At 42.7% G+C, this 21,442-nt stretch overlaps 1 protein-coding gene across 1 annotated transcript; it reads right to left on the bottom strand.

The window, feature by feature from the left end:
- Window positions 1–1,024: 1,024 nt before the first annotated feature.
- ankrd13d (ankyrin repeat domain 13 family, member D) lies at window positions 1,025–19,967 on the bottom strand. The gene is made up of 16 exons (XM_080745617.1): window positions 19,488–19,967; window positions 18,968–19,103; window positions 18,478–18,602; window positions 17,568–17,613; window positions 14,924–15,067; window positions 12,450–12,639; window positions 11,914–11,980; window positions 10,305–10,386; window positions 10,152–10,213; window positions 8,559–8,689; window positions 7,270–7,427; window positions 6,040–6,153; window positions 5,217–5,389; window positions 4,874–4,953; window positions 3,117–3,404; window positions 1,025–2,102 (listed from the first exon to the last, which is right to left on the bottom strand). The coding sequence occupies exons 1-16, from the start codon at window positions 19,569–19,571 to the stop codon at window positions 2,039–2,041; spliced, it is 1,944 nt and encodes a 647-aa protein (XP_080601743.1). The 5' UTR covers window positions 19,572–19,967; the 3' UTR covers window positions 1,025–2,038.
- Between the last annotated feature and the right edge of the window lie 1,475 nt (window positions 19,968–21,442).

The raw sequence follows: 21,442 nt of genomic DNA, 5'->3' as shown, positions 1-21,442 counted from the left end.
CAGAATAAATGTAAAATGTACTTAGTTACTTTACACCCGACATCAATACAGTAAATCTGCCTGAAGTCAGCTGTCACAATTATTACATAATCGTCTAATCACAAATTATTTTACATAATCGTGATTATTTTTCATAATCGTCATAATCGTTTCCATGTTGAAAAATGTGCATATATATTTTTTAAAGTAAAAAAAATAGTGGAAATAGCCGATGTGTGAAAGGTCGTTAAGTGTTGTGCAGAGATCAGTGATAACGGTGTATCTGGTGTATTTCTCCATCTCTAGGCCGACAGCCAACTAAAATGGACGAACAACTTCGGGACATTCTACAGCAACGAAGGCAAAAACTATTCACTGGTGGGGATTAATTTACAACGGCCTATCAGATAGCAGGAAGTCATCATAAAATAAAATATAACACAGTAAAATCCTGAATCCTCATGGTTCATTTATCAGTTAAATTGTTGACCCAGAAGATTAATGTAATCATGTTTGTTCATATAATGTGTTACGCGATGCGAGGCGCTGTGTGCTTGTAGATCTGCTGTTTTCACTAGTTTAGTACATTTTATAGATGATAAATACAAAACGGTTTTGACGATGTGCTATAAATATAAGGTGCTGGGAGTGAAAGTTATAATGTAGGGGTGCCTCGGATGAAAAACATATTTATGGGGTGCCCTGAGACAAAAAAGTTTGGGAACCCCCGCTCTAGAAATAAAGTATATTATAATTATAGCTAGAGAACATTAGATGAGCATGACGTAAACAGCAAAATATAATACATGTAACAAAAATGTACTGTTGTGTGTAGAAATGAACAAAAAGTTCATTTTCAGTTTTAGTATAACAATAAATAAATACAATTCTGGGTCATTATCATTTCTTTTATTTTTAACACGCATGTCAGCCAACATAATTCAGTTTCAAATATTATAATCATATAATTATTTTTTAAATCAGTTATTACATTATAATGGTGATTATTTATTTCGGCATCATTAGCAATATCTTTAATGATGTATACAGCTGAAGGATTTTTTTTTTATCACTCATTAAGGACAGCAGTATTGTGAAAAATATAAAACATGGAATAAAAAACAAAGACTCTCCCTTTAATCTTTTCCTTCATTCTAAATGTTAAGAGTACAGTACCTGTCTTCAGCCATTATTTCTCTCACTTATTCCATTAAGTTAATCACTGCTTCATCCGGTCCCATAAACACTCTCTTGTAGCAGCCTTTGTATCAGCTCTGGTCCATAGCGTTAGTGGAGTTCTCCCTAACGCTATGTTCCTCTACCTCCCAAATCATTGGCAAATCCGGAAAGACCCGTCGTCTGGACCGAAAATAACAAAAACTGTTCCGCCCCTCACCAAACCAAAGGTATCAGTGGACAGTTGAAAGCTTACTCTACTTAGTGGACGCAGTCTGAGCCCCCCACCACACGCTTAAAATACATTTCTAGGGCAAAATGAAAAATATTCCACCGGATGGAGACTCCATTTCTTCTAGTTTTTCACTATTTGTCGTCGCCATCAAGGTGCCAACTCACTACTGCCGCGCAGGTCAGAGGACCGAACTACACAAGCATTAGTCTCATTGTGTTATTCAACTCTGCGACGTTTGAAGCACTGTTTCTTAAAAACAGTCTTCAACCAGGAAGAGTGTCTCCATCCAGTGGAATATTTTAAATTTTGCCCTAGAAATGTATTTTAATGGTGTGGTGGGGGGCTCAGACCGCGTCCACTAAGTAGAGTAAGCTTTCAACTGTCCACTGATACCTTTGGTTTTTTGTTATTTTCGGACCAGACGACGGGTCTTTCCGGATTTGCCAAGGATTTGGGAGTTAGAGGAACATAGCGTTAGGGAGAACTCCACTAACACTATGGACCAGAGCTACCTTTGTATCAGAAAAAAAGATAAATGAAATATCAGCAATAACTTAAAAAAAGAACACGCACACACACCTCCAAATAAAAGAATAAATTAAGTTTGTTCCCCAGTGAAGACCCGCCTCCATCTCTGTCTTCGTGACATTACTTCTCGGTGAGTGACAGCTGTAGGATCCTCTCTAGCTCCGCCTCTTCCTCTTTCTGCTTCCTAAAACGAGAACAGGTAAAATATTGTCGTTGTCGGGTGGAAAACTTGTATGTCCAAAACCGTTTGTTTTGCATTTATCATTTTAAAAATGATTTAAACCAGTGAAAACAGCCGATCTACAAGCACACAACGCCTCGCACCGCGAGGCGTTGTGTGCTTGTAGATCTGCTGTTTTCACTACTTTTGAGCGACGGCCATGTATGATGAAGCAGGGCTTTGCTGTGCGAAAAAAATTAAAAATTTGAATCTTGGAGATACGAGGTTTCTGCCCGACAGTGACGATATGTAAAAGAGAGCCGAGATGGGCGAAAACCCAGAGACTTTGCACAGCGTTACCTGAATATCAACACATGTACGCACGGACATAACACTACTCATGTGAACGAAATGGCCATTATTCCCACAAGGATGTTGCTGTATTCAACATACCCATTTGCAAGCTATCTAGTTGGGAGAAAGTATTAAGATAGACTGCCTACATTTGGGCTGCTAAACTTAAAAAATACATATCTTGACCTCCTGTGTGAATGCACCTTCAGTCTTCAGTAGGGATGGGACGATATGAAAATGTCATATCACGATTATTGTGACAAAAGAAATCACGATTTACGATATTATCGCGATAATCAAAATCCATTATCCTGGGGCGGAACATTTGCCAAAAAATTGCCGATCTACAAGCTCACAACGCGTCACAACGCGTCACAACGTGACGCGTTGTGAGCTTGTAGATCGGCTATTTTTTGGCAAAGACATCTGATAGAGAGTGGAAAAAAAGACAAGTACGTACGGTATATTATAAGTACCTTTTACCAATTATAGAGGGTTTAAGTGGTACCAGATATGCAGCTCGGCAAATAAAAGGTGAATTGATCCCAGTGCATGACGGAGGACGATATCACTAAATGTCCACGATACTAAATGTCCACAATACGATTATCGTGAGTGTTTTTTATCACGATAAACGATAATATCGCGTATCGTCCCATCCCTAGTCTTCAGTCAGTCACTCACCTGTCCATCTCCTCCTGCTCTCTGCAAGACATCTCCATGGCGATGCGCAGCTGCTCATCAAAGCTGCTCGCCACGCCGTACTGTCCCGCCAGTGGCGGCTCGGCCACCGTGGTGGTGTAGGAGGGTGGAGAAGTGGTGGTGTAGGAGGGTGGAGAAGTGGCAGCGGGATCCAATGGGGAGGCGGAGGAGGGTTGGGTGGGGTCTGCTGCATCATCAGCATCATCATCATCGTCGTCGTCATCCTCCTCCCTACTAGCCAATGAGATGGACAGGGACTCCTGGATGGCCCTGCAAGAGACATGAGGATATTCATTTGTGGGATGGTGTTTTCCTCTGGTGTTTCAGTCCGAGTGTATCAAAGGGTGCGTTCGGAAATGCGCACCGGGTGGACTGCGCGGGCGTTTATCGTGGGCTTGCCCAGGCCTTACGGCCTGGGCATAAATATAACGATTGCATTCACCACGGCTTCGTAACTCGCGGCCACTCGCGCCTGCGGCACTCGGGGGCGAAGAGCAGGACCAAGGTCCGCTGGCCTTCGCGCCGCTTGCAATGACGTGGACAATAAAACGAGCGCACCCTTTGATACACTCTGACTGAATCACCAGTAGAAAACACTCTCTCATTCATTTGTAGACTGAATAATGAATGACACGTTAAAAAGTAATGAATGACACACTTACAGCCGACCCCTGCCTACTACCCATATTTCAATTAGGGCATTAACGACTTGTGATTTTTGCAAGTCGACTCGACTCAGTAAAAAGTTGAGTTGAAGTCGACTTTATCGTTTGATGACGTCATCATCACATCACACACGACCCCCTAATTATTTTGGGGGGTCCCCAGATGATTAACTTAATGTGAAACGTTGTTTTCTAACTCAACTGTAAACAAACCAACATAAAGTTTAAGTGTATAGAGGGTATCTTCACATTTCTAAAGTACCAATTTAAGGACTTTTTAATACCTCTAAAATAGCAAATTAAACATTGTCCAAATTTGTCAAATATATCCACCTGTTTCCGCAAGACTTTACTGTTATCTGCGGGACACTTCCGTTTAACAGCAGACATACAAGCTCGCGTCGCAGATGCAACCGTTGTGAGCTTGTAGATCACACTCGGCTGCGACGCCGGAAATGCCGCTCGCCTTCTGCGCAATGCACGATGGGATGTTGGAAAGTTGTGGATAGACGCAGAAATTGTGAAAATAGCAGATCTACATGCTCGCATGTAGAGCATGTAGATCGGCTATTTTCACAATAGAACGATTTTTTTTATTCTTTACTTCAACTTTCGACTTTTTCTGGTGGGAATCGACTTGTGTAATGAAGTCGACGGGACTTGTCGACTTTTTCGTTAATGCCCTAATTTGAATATCAGGCAGTACGGAGTATCAGGGGGAGTGACTTTCGGCTGGTCCGAGGAAGCTCAATAGCCGTCACATTCGTCAAGTGTGACCAAGTTCTACTTGGTTGCAAGCTTAACACCATGGAGAGGGACACAGCGTGAAGACAGTGCAGTCATCAGGACAACGGTTAACTACATCCGGACAACACTTCATACCTGTGTTTGGGGTTTTATTTTGTCTTCTAGGAAATGTTGAAATCACGACTAGCAGTAACATGTTTTACCATATGTCATATAGGCAGTTCAAAAACTGGTTTCATTTCTCTTTAAAAAGGAAGATTTCCCCAGTTTGATCCTAGCAGCTTAAAGACATGAGAACACACAGAGTTAGAGATATGGCCGTCTCACCTCTCCAGCTGAGAGTCTTCTTCATACACAGGAGACGGAGGCACTGGCCGGCTGTTGGTCAGGGCCTCCCAGATGGTCACCTAGGCGGCGTGCGCACACAAACACACACACACACACACGTGCGCGCACAGTTGCACACACAAATTAAAATCGTTCAATCAAATTACCTCCAAATATAATGGCCAGTTATTAGGGGTGTAACGATATCGTAACTGAATCGAAAAATCAATTTAATTTGCAATGATCTTGGTGATGATGATGTTTGGAAAAGTGCTACACAAATAAAATTCATTCATTCATTACAACACAACACAAGCTAGTAGTTCACAGGCCTTGCACTAACCTGGTCGCTCTCTGTGCCCGCGTCCAACAGACTCTGCTGGATAGCGAACTGCAGCAGGTTGTCGTCCTCATCTCTCATGGGCTCGCTGCGACCCGGCCCCAGGGTAGTGTAATCTGGAGGCGGCTCGAACACAGAAGGGTCCACCTCGCAGTGGAAAGGAGGGGCAGACACTCCTAAAGTGGAAAGAAGACAGGGGCTGATCGTGCCTTCTAGTGCATGTCGGAAGAACGCTCAACTGCTTTGATTGAAGACATCGGGTAACCATAGCAATAGGGCTGTCACAATTATTTTTCATAATCGCCATAATCGTTTCCATGTTGAAAAATCTTCATATATTTTTAAAATAAGTAAAAAATAGTGTAAATAGCAGATCTACAAGCTCACAACGCGTCGCGATGCGAGCTTGTAGATCGTCTATTTCCACTATCAATGTTCTTTTTAAATTGTAAAGTAGTCAATTATGCCCTTCACATTTCTTTGTATATTTAGGTTATGTGTCATATCTGCCATGTGCAACTTCAAAGCCTACGAGCCAAACAGAAATGTAATTATCAGCAACAAAAACACAATTAAATATCGTTAAACGCAATTATTTGAGTGACAATTAATCATCATGTAAAATGTCATAATCGTGACAGCCCTACAAACATGGATGAAGTTAGAAACATGGTAAATACAATGCTTCTGAGGAGCACCGGAAGGCACGATTAGAGAATTTGCAAGGTTAGCGTCCTTGCTAAAGCTGCGAGTGTGTTTGTGAGTGTGTGTGTATTCATGAACGGTTGCAGTTAGTGTGTATGTATTCATGAACGGTTGCAGTTACCTGCTTCAGTGGAGGCCTCTGGTGTGCTAACGGTGACCGAGCTGACCGGCTCGTCGCAGCCACACAAGTTACTGAAGGTCACTCTGGCATTCAAGACGTGGAAGAGAGGGATCTCTGGAGATCACAGAGAGAGAGAGAGGGACAGTCCACTTCAACACAGAGAGAGGGACAGTCCACTTCAACACAGGGCATGGCCTCGACTCCCAAGTCAAATGGGACAGAGAACGGCACTAACATGTGTTGACACTGACCACTGCAAGCAAAGTGGGACCTGCTAATGAGGGTTAAAGGACAACTTTGTTTTTTTGGGTTAGATCAGTGTTTCTCACCCACTGTGCCTGGGGACCTTTGGTGTGCCCCTGAGAAGGGTCAAGTGTGCCCCTTGAAACTGCTTGAAAGCCAGTATTGTATTTATCATTTTAAAAATGATTTAAACAGCCGATCTACAAGCCGATCTACAAGCACACAACGCCTCGCGGTGCGAGGCGTTGTGTGCTTGTAGATCTGCTGTTTTCACTACTGTTGTGCGACAGCCTTGTATGATGAAGCAGGGCTTTACTTTGCGAAGAAACATACAAATTTGAAACTTGGAAATACTTGCAAAATTCTTGGCCGATACCGATCCTCCGGTTTTATGAAGGTCTGACCTGCCAAAACCGATTTTTCCGATACCGATTTCTTTAGCTAATAACTAGAAAATAGGGTTGCTCAAATACCCTTTTTTCAGGCCAAGTAGGCCTACAAGACATACTTCAATTTGAGTACCAATAAGCTAGAAGAACACTAATGCCAAATCAATCACAATAGTGCAATATCCAAAAACACAGACAATATCCAGTCTAATATGACCGTCTGTTTTTTTTTCTCCTTCTTTTTGGAGACGACATTGACACAGGATTATGGAATATATCCTTACATTGCAGTAATCAGCATCATCTGTATTCTGTAGGCTGCCACTAAGTAGACTGGCTGCTACTTGCTAATGTTTACTTTAGTCACAGGACCAGAGCATCATGCTGTGCAGTGCCATAGACACAATTGGCATAAAACCGGTTTTATGTCAGTGACCTGCCGATCACCGATTCGGCCGGTTTGATATCATACCTGCCGATTTTTGATATTGGCCAATACCGATGTCCATCCCTACTTGCAGTTAATTCATTTTCTACCCTGCCGACCATGTGTGAATACATGGGAAATGGAGCACACAACATAATCCCCCCTACACACCTATTTTGACAGGGAAGCCGGGTGGCAGGCGCAGGGTGATGAAGTCACGCAGCTTGGCAAAGTGGGCATTGGAAATGGCCATGAGGTCAATGATGGGCGTCACCTGCTCAGCTAGCGACAGAGGGTGGGACTCACTCAACCATAGGGTGGCCTTAAACCTAGAGAGATGACAGAGAGAGAGAGAGAGAGAGAAACAGAGAGAGAAGAGAGAAAGACCAAGTAAGTTAGGGTGACCAGACGTCCCGGTTTGTCCGGGACTGTCCCGTTTCAAGCTGCGTGTCCCGGTGTCCCGACAAATATCTCTAAAACACTAATATGTCCCGGTTTCAACATTCACTACAAAATTGTCCCGGTTTTCACCAGAATTACAATAATAGTAGCCGTTTTCAGTTGTTGCATAGACATTTATCACGCTCTTTTCATGTAAACATGCTCACCTAAACAATCAGAAAACATGCTCACCTAAACAATCAGAAAACATGAACAAATACACTGCGTGTCTGAATTCAACACTGAGGCTGTTTGTCAATCACTCACTGCCTGTATGCAACACTGCGGTGTGTATGTGCGCGTGCACGAACATTAGAGAATGGTCCCGCTTTTAAGGAACAGTGGTTTGCATCCTGGTTTGAACGGCTGAAAATATGGTCACCCTAAAGTAAGTAGTATATGGGTGCAACCGTTAAGCTCTCTTTGCTCTTGATTAAGATATTATGTTCAGGCGCACACCCTGAGTTAACTATGTTTTGTCACTTTTCAAATAAATTACTGTATTTTGGATTTTATAAACTGGTGTTGGCTGGCTGTGTTCAGGGACTGGGAAGGAGGGAGTACATTTCTATGTTGCTAGTGACCCCTCGGCCGGATCCTAACACTGACAGCAGCTGGATCAGCGAAGAGATGTTTCAGCTGTAGATGTTGAATAGATGTTGACTGAGGAGAGCCAACCTCCAGGAGGTACAAACTGCACTGAAATTCCTCTCTAGACCAAGGTTCTTCAACAGGGGGTACGGGACCCCTAGGGGGTCCTCAGAGTTACTACAGGGGGTCCTCCAAATATTTGTGTGATAGAAAGAAAAAATTAAAATCTCCTTTTTAGCCAGATTCTTAACCAGTTTCTGAGAACACGTCAGCGTAGTTCACTTGTAAGGCAAGGACACCAGCACTAACTTTAGAATGAATTCTTCTTGATTTATGGAAGGGATTTCCCCCAGCAGCTACTGCACACAAACAGGACGGGCGTTTCGGCCCTGTGGGGCCTTCTTCAGCGTGTAACTGAGACCGCTTACCTCTGAACTTTGCTAGTGAGCTCTACGGGTCGTCCTATGTCTCTGCCGTTCAGGTTGAACTCCAGGTCAAAGTATTCCTCAGCTGTGATGGCTGTGGGGTTGTGGGGGCTGGCGCATTGTGACACATTACTCTGAAAGGGTGAGGAGAAGTCTGTTCATAAGTCTGCCTAGTACAATAATGTTGTGGGTGCACGCTAGGGCATTAACGACTTGTGATTTTTGCAAGTAAAAAGTTGAGTTGAAGTCGACTTTATCGTTTGATTTTGTCACATCACACACGACCCCCCAATTATTTTGGGAGGTCCCCAGATGATTAACCTAATATGCAACATTGTTTTCTCACTCAACTGTAAACAAACCAACATAAAGTTTAAGTATATAGAGGGTATCTTCACATTTCTAAAGTGCCAATTTAAGGACGTTTTAATACCTCTAAAATGACAAATTAAACATTGTCCAAATTGTCAAATATATAGAGGCAGAAATTGTGAAAATAGCCAATCTACATGCTCACAACGCCTCGCACTGTGAGGCGTTGTGAGCATGTAGATCTGCTATTTTCACAATAGAACCATATTATACCAAATGTAATGTAGCACTGTAATATTGGATCATTCCGTCCTTGACAATAAGCAGATGGTTGTAAGATTGGGGACACCCTAATTAACCATTTTATGTACGCGGATGACCTGGCAGTAATATCTCCCAGTAGTGCTGGTTTTCAACATTTGCTTGATGTTTGAACAGCGTATGGTTTATCTTTTGATGTCAAATATAACGCTAAGAAGAGTGTTGTCATGACCTGTAGGACGAGGGATGATAAAAATCTTTCCTTTCCATCTTTCTACCTGGCAGGTCAAGTGTTACCTGTATGTAGCAAAGCCAAGTATTTGGGACATGTCATAAATGACCAGTTGACGGATGATGATGATCTGTATAGGCAGCGACGAACATTATATGCTCAAGCTAACATGTTGGGGAGGAAATTTCATTTCTGCTCTGTTGATGTGAAAGCTAACCTCTTTAGAGCATATTGTACTCCTTTGTATACCGCCCCCCTGTGGGTTAAGTTCAAGAAGGCAAGCATGCAAAAACTTCAAGTTGCCTATAATGACTGTTTACGGATACTTCTGAGAAAACCTAGGTGGAGCAGTGCTAGTGAGCTGTTTTGTAACCTGGGTATAAGCACTTTTCAAGCTCTTCGGAGGAATTTAATGTATAGATTTATGTGTCGTTTGAATGAGTCGCAAAACTCCTTTCTGGGAACACTGGTACGATTGTCTTGTGTATAGATGATGTATTTTTTTTAATGATTCTGTACAGTTTTTTATTTTTTTTATTTTATGTGTTTTTATGTGTCTTGTTATTAATGGACCATGTGTCTTCTAAATAAAGTTGATTGATTGATCGAAGCAATCCTACTGTTTGAATGCTGTAGAGACGCACACATGGAGCAAAAATAATGATAGAAAAAAATACAAAGGATTTTTTTTTTTCAACTTCAACTTTCTCTGGTGGGAGGCGACTTTTGTAATAAAGTCGACTCATTCGTTAATGCCCTAGTACACACTTGTGCACCACGAGGACACTCACCCCATTGTGAGCAGTATGCTGTTCGGCTATCCCAAGGAAGGACTGGAGTGGGGTCTTTGAGCCTTGGTTGGGAACACGGGACAACATGAATGAACGTTATTTGATTTGAATGGTGTCTTATATATAAACAGTAAGGTATGTCTGTATGTTTACCTTTGCTCTTTGACTTGTCCTGGTCTGATAGGTGCTCTGTCCTTGATCTGGTCACCAATTCCACATTTGTAGCACTGTAAACCTGGACCAGTCACAGAAAAAGAGATGTCACATGTTTATTTTTATTTTTTATCATTTTTATCCCACGATTTTTGTAACCCATTTTCACCAAGTGCCAATTGCCTATGTAATCCTGGTCTCTGCTCTCCCTCTGCCGTGCCTGGGGAGACAACAGACTGACCTCATGCCTCCTTCAATGCATGAGTAGTCCAAGTTGTTTCTTTTCACCTGACAGGAGGGATTTCCCTGGGATGGACGTAGCGTGTGGAAGGAACACGTTATTCCAACCAGTTCCTTTCCCCTCCATCAGGCGCCCCGGCTGGCCAGGGGGAGGCATTATTGAGACCAGGATTACTGCATGTCACATGTTTTTGATATTTATAATATTTAAATGCCAGTTGTTATTGGAAGTCACCAATGCTTTGTCAAAATGTTCCACTGCATACACATTATCTACTGTCGGTTACACAATATTTGTATCCACATGCTAGTACGTAGCATATCACCCAGGACTAATTTGGGAACCAGGTGAATAGAGGTATATTTCACTTTCCCCAACATCACATCACAAATGTTTAATAACTATTGAAATTGTTGTATTGTCAGTTATAAGAACATGGTGGTAAAATGCTAAGCTGTGAAATAACTGTTTAATTTATAAAATGGTGACGTTTGTGTGCTTGTGGACGCAAGGCTATGTTTGTGTCGGTTCCATCTGTGATGCGTTGTTCTGACCTGTGCTCTTCACACGAGACTAAGGGGGTCTTAGGGGTGGGCGATATGGAAAAATACAATATCACCATAATTTCCCAAGCTGTATCACAATACACGGTTTCATCACGATTCTTTTTCACATTGTTTTTTTATGGTTATTTTTCAAGTTACTTGACAAAAACTAGACTCTCTGGGTTCCCTTTGGGAGGTCTAAATTGAACTTTACAAGTATGTAACTCTGACAGTATACAAATGAAACCAAATCCCTACGGGTCCATTTGGTTTCATTTGTATACTGTCAGGGTTAAGTGGAGACCTTGACATTGTAAAGTTTGAGAACCACTGATTTAGAACAAAATGCAGGTTTAAATTGAATTCTGCAATGAATCTCTGTATCAACAATTCAACAGGATTTTTTACAAGGCTCCCTCAATTGTATCACAATATATCTCTGAAAAGGCATATTGTGGAGACATTGTATCGTCTCGGCGATAATTATCACCATATCGCCCACCAGTAGGGGGACTTCAGGAAATGGTCTATTTTTGAGCGGCGCTCCTGGAAGGAGCTAAGCTCCAACATCTGGCTTTGTCCGTATCGTATGTACGCCCAGGGTCACATTGGCCAAGCTTTGTGGGACACTTAATGAAATACTGTTAACTCATAAATAGCACGCTCACTTCAAACTGGGTGTGATTTTGTACAGAGAGACTTTCACTTTAAGTCTCTTCCAGAAGTGCTTCCCAATCTCAACTGGACCGGTTCTAGACAGTCCTCAAAAAAGCACTACGGCCCAAAACCATGCTTTGTAAGGAGCTAAGGAACAGTCACTGACCTTGGCTTCATAGCCACTGACCGCCTCAGTCTTCTCAGAGCGCCAACCCCAGATTCCTGACTTGTTCCTAAACAACAGGACAAGAAATAGCTATTGTAAGCATTGTACGCTTGCATGGTCAAAAGTATGATCCTAGGATCCACACCAGTACGGCCAAAACGCTCTCTCTAGGTCGTCCTCAGACAAAACGCGAGCGGCATGAAAATGTGGGCCTCCTTGGAGTGTGTATGCAAAGTTTCACACAAATGAGTCCAGCGGTGCTGGTGCCTGAGATTAACTGTTCACAGACAAGACAGATGGCAGACAAACAATCCCTCGCGGTGAGGATAATGACATGGTTTTGGCCACTAGTGGAACCGATGACCATCTCTCTCTCTCTCTCTCTCTCTCTCTCTCTCTCTCTCTCTCTCTCTCTCTCTCTCTCCATCTACAAGCTCACAACGCATCATGCTGAGATTTTTTGGTGAGCATGTTGATTTGCTATTTTCAGTGTGTTACACCGATGCCGCGAAATTAACGTATTACTGAGGCTTTACCTCTCGAAGGCGATGTTGCGTGTGTTGAGGTGTGTGGAGACGACAGGCGAGGTGAGCCTCGCGGCTGTGTTCTCTTGCGAGGGCTGCATGGCCGCCAGGAGAGAGGGGGTGTCGCGAGGGGACAGCGCCAGGGGCTCGGTGTACACCACCTGCTTCTCATGGTCAACTTCCATCACCATGGCCCCGTCATCTGGGAGAGGGGACACAAGTCACAATTGCAGATGAAATGCACTACATACTCCCAACATAAAACATGTAAAAAGGAACACATGTTTTTGTTCACCACTGGGCAACATTTCTGGGTGGGCCATACAGTACATACAGTAAGAGAACAGACAGACATTGTATGAACGCGAGCCGTGTCCAGTGACTGTAGTGGTTAAGACCTCAGTGTATGGGCTTTTTTGATCAACAGAATTCCTGCCACAGCCTCAATTAAAACATAAATAAAACTAGAAGCAGTGCTCTTCCGAGCACAGGTCTTTACCAGGCCAGGCGTCCTGGCGGTGTTATAATAGGCCAATGTAAAAAGGGTGGCATGTGTTCTTCACCAATCTTAGACTTTTCATGGCAGTCGGACACTGCATGGATGACAGATCCATGTCGATCACATGACTGTCGAGATACTGCCTACCGATTTGTAGGATTTTTGGACAAAATGGAGTGGTGTACAGAAATGTGTTTTGCAAACATCGGCCTCATGGTGGCGCTAGAACAGGCCCATTTGAAAAAATGTGGGTCAGAGGTTCTGAATTGGCATCCAGGGAGTGTGTGCTCATTTTGGCAGCGACCGGGCCAACGGCGACTGAGATTAGGTGGTAACAAACTTTGTGGACGGACACACACACGCGGACGGACGGACGGACGGAGGTGAAAACATAGTCTCTCCCTGCCTTCGGCTGGTGGAGACAATAAAATAAACAATACAGGGGCCAAGCAATGCAAAATGCAATATGAAAAAAGCCATATGCAATATTAAGTCTAAGCCAATTAGAAACATAACAGGCTGAACTTGAGAAAGAAGTACCATGTTTAGGCCTGACCTAGGTTTTCTGAAAAAACGTCAAATATTATTATTCAAAAATTACAAAAACAAATATGTTGCTGCATACTGTAGAGTACATGTACTACTACACAAAAATGTGTTCCCGGCCAGAATGCGTTAACAAATGAAATGAGCATTAGAAACAGCAGAGCAGAGCTCTGAGGGATTGTGGATGTTAAAATGCACGCATGTTGCTTATAGTGGCATATTTCAAACTGTAAAATATTCAGCCATCAAGACAAAATCTTGCAAATTCCTCTGCGTCTTCTACACCAGGGGTTCCCAAACTTTTTTGTCTCAGGGCACCCCACAAATATTTTCTTAATCCGAGGCACCCCTACATTATAATTTTCACTCCCAGCACCATTGCATCTGTTGCATCTGTTTCTGCACTGCTCGGCCGTAGCAATGGTTGGGTGGTGCACAATCACATAAACAACGCACGTGACGTGTATTTAATTATGTCTGGTTAATTTACAGTAACAGTTGGACGGAATAAAACGTTTCCGGTCACGTTGGCCGGGCCAGGAAAATGCCCTGGTGCTTGGCCCCCTAATTATTGCAGTCCGTTTAAACATACCACAGTCTACGAAAAGCAGAGTGGCTCTGGTTCAAAATAATTTATATATTTTCTTTTTAATTCAAATTAAATCCACAAACAGAAGCAGACAGCTCCGACAACCACAGACTAGGGCATTCACGAATAGTGATTTTTAGTATTCGAATTATATATTATATAGCCGAATATATATATTATATAGCCGATCTACATGCTCACAACGCCTCGCGTTGCGAGGCGTTGTGAGCATGTAGATCTGCTATTTTCACAATATTTATCTGCGGAACCGAGTCACATTAAATGTAATACCTACAATTCCAAGTGCTTGTCAGGGTGGGGGCCCCCAGTTCAAATGTTTATTTTGGGGGTCACAGCTTAAAAATTTTTGAGAACCCCTGGTATTAACAAATTCATCCACCAGGGGCATTGACAACTCATTCTTATGACTTCCTATCTAGCCAAGCATTATATACTATATATTTTCTTAAAGAGAAAACAATAAAAAAATAAAATAAATAAGCTAATATTCGACTTCGGTGAACAACGTCTAATAGGGACTTTGATATTCGAATATTCGAATATTTGGTGAATGCCTTACCACAGACAGACCACTGAGTGGAGGCAGAGAGAGAGAGAGAGAGAGAGAAGAGAAAGAGAGAGAGAGAGGAGAGAGAAGAGAGAGAGAGAGCGCACGCAGTCTCCCAAGACCAGGCACCTGCCAATGGGAACAATCTTTAATTACACTTCACTCCCTTTAAATAGAGAACACCAGTTGAACAACTCCACGCTGTTAAAGTGGCATTATCTGAAATCATCTCACGAAAAGATATATTCTCCTTTTTCATTCTTCACGTCGTGAACCGCCCATACCTCCGCCCTTGAAGATGTAGCTGCGCCTGCCCTTGAGCCAGGTCATGTGCTCAAAGCCCAGCAGGGTGGTGTCCACGCGGAGGCAGGAACCACTCTTCCAGACCCGGTACACGTCGCTGGGACACACCTTAGATACCAGAGGCACTGGAGGAGGGAGAGAAGAAGTAGCAGGTACAGTAAGTCACAGTGGTTCTCAACCTTTTCAGGCCGTGACCCCCAAAATAATCACATTTTAACTGGGGACCCCCCCACCCTGACGAGCACACATTCTATTGTTGCGAGTCGTTGTGAGCATGTAGATCGGCTATTTTCACAATTTCAGCCTCTAATATTTGACAATTTGGCCAATGTTTAATTTCTCATGTTAGAGGCATTAAAAAGTCTTTAAATTGTCACTTTAGAAATGTGCCGATAACCTCTATACACTTAAACTTTATGTTGGTTTGTTTACTGTTGAGTGAGAAAACAATGTTGCACATGAAGTTAATCATCTGGGGACCCCCCAAAATAATTTGGGGACCCTCCTGGGGGTCCCGACCCACAGGTTGAGAACCACTGCAGTAAGAGAGTGGAGGCCAAAACAGAGGAAGCCAAATAAGGAAGCCAGGCATGAGAAGGTAGGAATAGGATGAAATAGGAATAAAGAATGAAATGTCACCAGTGGCATCTGATTTTAGGGCTCCGGGGCTGTCACAATTATGACATTTTACATGACGATTAATTGTCACTCAAAATAATTGCGATAAACGATTTAATTGTGTTTCTGTCGTTGACAATTACATTCCTGTTTGGCTTGATGGCTTTGAAGTTGCACATGGCAGATATGACACATAACCTAAATATACAAAGACATGAAGGACATATTTGACAACTTTATAGTTAAAAAGAACATTGATAGTGGAAATAGCTGATCTGCGACGCGTTGTGAGCTTGTAGATCTGCTATTTCCACTATTTTTTTTAATGTTTGAACATAATATATATATAAAGAGAAGACTGTCGCACACCCAGTAGCTCCTCTCAAGCAGGTGCGTCGGCTTGAGGAAGGTCTACCGACCGAAACGTTGCTTTTAATAAATTTATACTTGGAACTTGCAAGTGGCAGTGTGCGGGTGTATTTTCTTCATTGAAGATTCATTCATTGAACATAATATATAAACATTTTTCAACATGTAAACGATTAAATGTAAACTACACAAAATAATTGCGATTACAGTATGTCAAACAATTGCGATTAGGCGATTATGTAATAATTGTGACAGCCCAAGGTGTCAAAGCTATAAGGTAAATCTAATCAGTGTCCGCGCTGAAAAATATAGTAAGAGTTGGTCTACATTGATGCCAGACAATGGCATAAATAAAATCAAAAGTGGCAAAGTGGAAGGACTGCAGCTGAGTGTAAAACCAGACCAGGGGGTCCTCAGAGTTACTACAGGGGGTCCTCCAAATCTTTGTGTGATAGAAACTTTTTTTCTCCTTTTTTATATTAACCACTTGAACCCTATAGGTGTCCATATTCTGAGAACATTAGCCAAAAATAGCAGATCTACAAGCTCACAACTCCTCGCCCTGCGAGGCGTTGTGAGCTTGTAGATCGGCTATTTTTTGCAAAGAGCTTTGGTGTAGAGGGGAAAAAGAGCAGACTAAATACAGCGTGAAAGGTCAAGTTTATTAAGTATTAATTAACAGTTCAAGTGGTTAAATATCTGAAAACACAAATTGACATGAATCCAAAATACACTGATGATTGTGCTGTCAAACGATGAAACTATATGGAATCTATGAACAGGTTGTGGGGGGTCCCTGCTTCATCTCTCTCTCAACTAAAGGGTCCTCCTTGGCCTGAAAACGTTGAAGATCCCTGCTCTGGAGAGAACACACAGATGTTCCATCTCAGGAGCAATAAATGACCACTGATCCATGCAACAAGCAAGGATGGGCAACAACGGATTAGCCTACATATCCCATTTCAAGTGTTCACGTGAATTACATTGCAGATTATTTCAAACATGTAATCTTGGGAGTGCCATTTTTTTCCACAGCAACCTTTTCAGCTGTGCAGGAATATTAACTATAGCAGGGGTCTTCAACAGGGGGTCCGGGACCCCTAGGGGGTTCTCAGAGTTACTACAGGGAGTTACTACGATTTTTTTGTATTAACCACTTGAACCCTAATGTCCATATTCTGCGAACTTTAGCCAAAAATAGCAGATCTATAAGCTCACAACGCCTCGCACTGCGAGGCGTTGTGAGCTTGTAGATCGGCAATTTTCAGCAAATAGGTTTGGTGTAGAGCGGGAAAAAGAGCACACTAAGTACAGAGTGAAGGGCCAAGTTTATTAAGTATTGACGGTTCAAGTGGTTAAATATCTGATTGACACGAATCCAAAATACACTGACGATTGTGCCGTCAAACGATGAAACTATATGGAATCTGGGGGTCCCTGCTTCATCTCTCTATCTGCTAAGGGGTCCTTGGCCTGAAAACGTTGAAGACCCCTGAACTATAGCGCTGCGGGTATGCATGACAGCCCTTCAGACACATTTCTCCCTGGGTAAACTGAGTGACAGCTGCTGCTGAGGGAGCTGTCCACCAATGTGGTGCTGAAACTGACCTCTGAGAAAGCAAATGAACACACACTCACCCCAACTGGTGAACTCCCACTTCATCTCCACATAGAAGTCCCGTGCCTGCAAGAGATAGCAACGATGACATGACATAAGGACACTTCATAGCAAGGCCAACAAAGTGTTGTGTTCTCTGGCATCTGTAGATGTTATCAGATTTTTTGAACAAAACCTGAGTGTTTGATGACACACAAGTATGATATGTTTGGTAACCTGGCTGTTAAACCTGTTAAACCTGACTGTTAAATATAAGTCTCAAATAGCTAGGCTAGCAAATACGGCAGGGAAGATCATGGGAATGGACACACACCCCCCCCCCCCCCCCCCCCCCCAGGCCATTTTTGAACAAGGAGTGTTAAGACAAGCTCGAAAACATAGTGTCTGACCCCCTGCATGTATTGAACAGAGAGTACAAACTACTGCCATCTGGCAGAAGATATAGAACTCCAGTCTGCCAGTATAATAGATATAAGCACTCATTTGTTCCTTTGTCAATTAAAATGTTAAACGATAGATTGAGTAGAGGCAATGTATGATAGGGGTGGATAGAGTATGTTTGTTTTTGTCTTTTTGTCTTTTAGTGTTTTTTGTACAATGCAGATGTGTCTCTGTCTCCAAGACAAATTTCTCCCAAGGGAGACAAATAAACTTGAACCTGTCCTTGATATCAATGGACCAGTTTCATAAAGATCAAAGCATCCTAACTTAGACCAGTGGTTCTCAATTTTGGGGGTCACAGCCAGAAAAGGTTGAGAACCACTGACTTAGACCACTTCAATTCTCTGAAGCCCATCCCAACTTGGAACCTCCACTCTAAAACCACAAACCTACCAAACCAACGCTTAAGTTTAGATAATTCGCCCCGGTTGGACATAATGGGCCTATTCTGTCACAAGCACACGTCCAATGATGAGGAGGATATCTTACTTGTCTTAATTTGCTCAACAATTCCGGGATTCCTGCCAGTCTCTCTGTGGCGCGCTTGAAGTCTCTGTACTGGAGCACCAGCTGAACAAGTTCTGGGTCTCCGGTGCTTACTGCCTCCTGCAAGACTAAAGCATATATCCAAATGGAATGAAGTGGCCCACTGGATAAATGGTAAATGGTGCATTTATATAGCGCTTTTATCCAAGGCGCTTTACAGAGATTGTGCATTACATTCACCCATTCACGCACACATTCATACACCGGTGGCGGAGGAAACCATGCAAGGCACCAACCTGCTCATAGGGAGCAATTAGGGGTTCAGAGTCTTGCCCAAGGACTCTTCAGGGGGGAGCCCGGATTCGAACTGGGAACCCTTCGTGCTCTAATAACGGTTTCTCTACCCCTGAGCTATGCCCCGAGACATCCCACAGGATATCTCTCTCACTCACTCTCTCTCTCTCACTCTCTCTTACAATTACAGTGTGCTTACTTGTCCAGCTCTGTGCGTTGCAGTGTGTTGGGTCAGCAGAGTATCTGAGCAGCACACGGGTCGACTCGAGATGTCCAAGACAGACGGCCAGCTCCAGCGCGGTGCGCCCCCGCGGATCCAAGCGCTCCACATCCTGCTGCAGAATAAAAAGAGCATTTAGAGCAAGACTAGTGGGACACAGATGCGTCAATTGGGTATGGCAACTGCCACACCATGGCAACTGCCACACCTTGGCTACAGAGGGAAATAATCAAATGTAATTGTCATCGTGCCTGTTGCTAAGGTATGGCAACATGACTGGTGTCTTGCGCGCGAGCAAGACACCAGTCATGTTGCCATACCTTAGCTTTTGCTGAACTGACGCCACTGAGAGCAAGACTAGTGGGACATGGCGAGTGCGACTAAACAAGCGCACCTGTCAAAGGCTGCGTGCGGTATATATATATATATATATATATATATATATATATATATATATATATATATATATATATATATGAATAAATAAATAAAAATCTACCTCTTTTTTCTGCAGTTCTCTGTCAAGCTCCAGGTACTGATTATCCCAAACCAGAAAATGCAGGGGAAACGCCTCTTGAGCCATTGTTGTTGTTGTGTTTTGGCAATAGCAAAAAAGAAAATGAAATAAAAAAAGAATATAGCAGTGGCACCACTACACTAACCTTAGAACGATCACTGTCTGGTGCCCCTGCCTAAAGTGCCAAAGCTAGCTTGTCAGTTGACACAACAGCAGCAGCAAAATGGTTAAAAGGCTTGCAAGTTGCAATGCAGGGACTGGGGGGCGATTTGATGGAAAATCTGCCAGCCAGCTGTGCTAAGAAACTAGCAAATTAGCTAACAAAATAACAATGGTGCAACCCCTTTTCAATACATGGCTATTATAGCTAGGCTAACTCGCCCTCCTATTTTATTTAAACCACCCGTGTTAGCTAGCTGGGTAGCTAACGTGGAGCTAACTGGCTAATAACATTGTTGTCTTCTCTTGGCACTTTTTCCCATTTGTTTGAATGGAAGAAAGCTAGGTTGCGAACAAAGCGCTCCCCCGTCCATCCTTCCTGTGTGATGGATTTGTTCCAAAATGAAAAATAAATTCTGGAGGAAAAAAAATTAAGTCAGCCGATAAAGTTGTCTAAAAATGCTCTTTTTTTATCATGCTGAAATCGCAAATTATTTGTTTCTGGGATGTAAAAAAAAAAGAAAAAACATACAAACGAAATATGGCCTAATTTAGTTTTCTACATCCAGGTCACTGGAGTTTAAAAACGCCCGATGCGATGGATGTTGACAGCTGCTGCTGCTGCTGTTAAAGATGATCTGACGTTGGAGATTTCCATCCACAGATCAAATGGACATCTGTCTCCTCAAAGATCCCCAAGTACACAAGTAAAGATGGTGCGCTGCTGTTTGTGTGCCAATAGCAGCGTCGTTAATGTGAAGCAAGTTGTGTTACGTCTCTACATTATTTATTTTCGCTTCGCTTTATTTCCAGGTTGGTGACAGAGGCTGCATGGGGGCGGATGGGATGGTGACTGGTGGTGAGGGAAGAGAACGGAGACCAATTATAGGCCCTGGCTAAAATAGCCTATCAATATGTCATTTGTGAGAACAAATCGTTTCTGAATAGCATCAACTGTCTGCAAGCAACGAACCAGGGGCGTCAATTGGGTATGGCACCCTGGGTCCAGGGGGGAAAATAAAAGTTACTTTTAAATATAAATCCATGAATGTCTCTTTATCTATCTGTCCTGGTTTATTATGTTGTTAACTTACAGTAAAATAACTACAAATGCAAAATGTCCACTTAAACAAGATTGACAGAATGGTATATTCCCAGGTTCTGCAGGTCAGCTGCACAGGTGCAATGCATTATTGTTAATTGTGGCGCGTTTACTAAAGCCTCGAACAGAGTCGGGTCTGCGGTGGAAGGCAAGGCTATCCACCGCGGTGTAGTCTTTTTGAGCGTTAACGTTGTAGTTTTTATGACTCAAAAAGACTATACCGCACTACACCGCGACCGCGGACCCGACTCTGTTCGAGGCTTAACATGCCAAGTGTACTTGAACAACCTTTCCAGGCTTTCCAGCCCAAGAAACCATAGAAACGGGGGAAAAAAACAGAATGTACTTAAAATAAATGTATCATTCCTGTTGCTAAGGTATGGCAACATGACTGGTGTAGTCATGTTGCCATACCTTAGCTTTTTCTGAACTGACGCCACTGCAACCACTGGAAAAAAGATCAATCACAATTTCTTCCTCCCCACGGAAATAACCAGATGATCTGCATAGCCCTTTATTTACCATTTTTTATTTTTTTCTTGAAAAATAACATAACATAAAGTGAAAAAAGCCTTCCGAAAATAATTACAATGCTACAGGATTTTTGTTGTATTCTAAAAGAGAACACATTTACACAAAAGTATATTTTATATATATGTATATTCTTTTGAGGGCT

The sequence above is a fragment of the Nannobrachium achirus genome, assembly GCF_963921795.1.
Source record: "Nannobrachium achirus genome assembly, chromosome: 17".
In the NCBI taxonomy this organism is placed as follows: Eukaryota; Metazoa; Chordata; class Actinopteri; order Myctophiformes; family Myctophidae; genus Nannobrachium; species Nannobrachium achirus.
The sequence above is the reverse complement of the archived record's forward strand: the minus strand, read 5'-3'. Positions and strand labels throughout refer to the sequence as shown.

Coding starts and splice junctions, on each gene's coding strand:
- ankrd13d (XM_080745617.1), bottom strand. CDS start 19,571: ATGGCTCAAGAGGCGTTTCCCCTGCATTTTCTGGTTTGGGATAATCAG. Junction 11,981..12,449: donor CGCAACATCGCCTTCGAGAG/GTAAAGCCTCAG, acceptor CCTGTTGTTTAG/GAACAAGTCAGGAATCTGGG. Junction 7,428..8,558: donor CTCACTAGCAAAGTTCAGAG/GTAAGCGGTCTC, acceptor TCATCTCTCTAG/GTTTAAGGCCACCCTATGGT.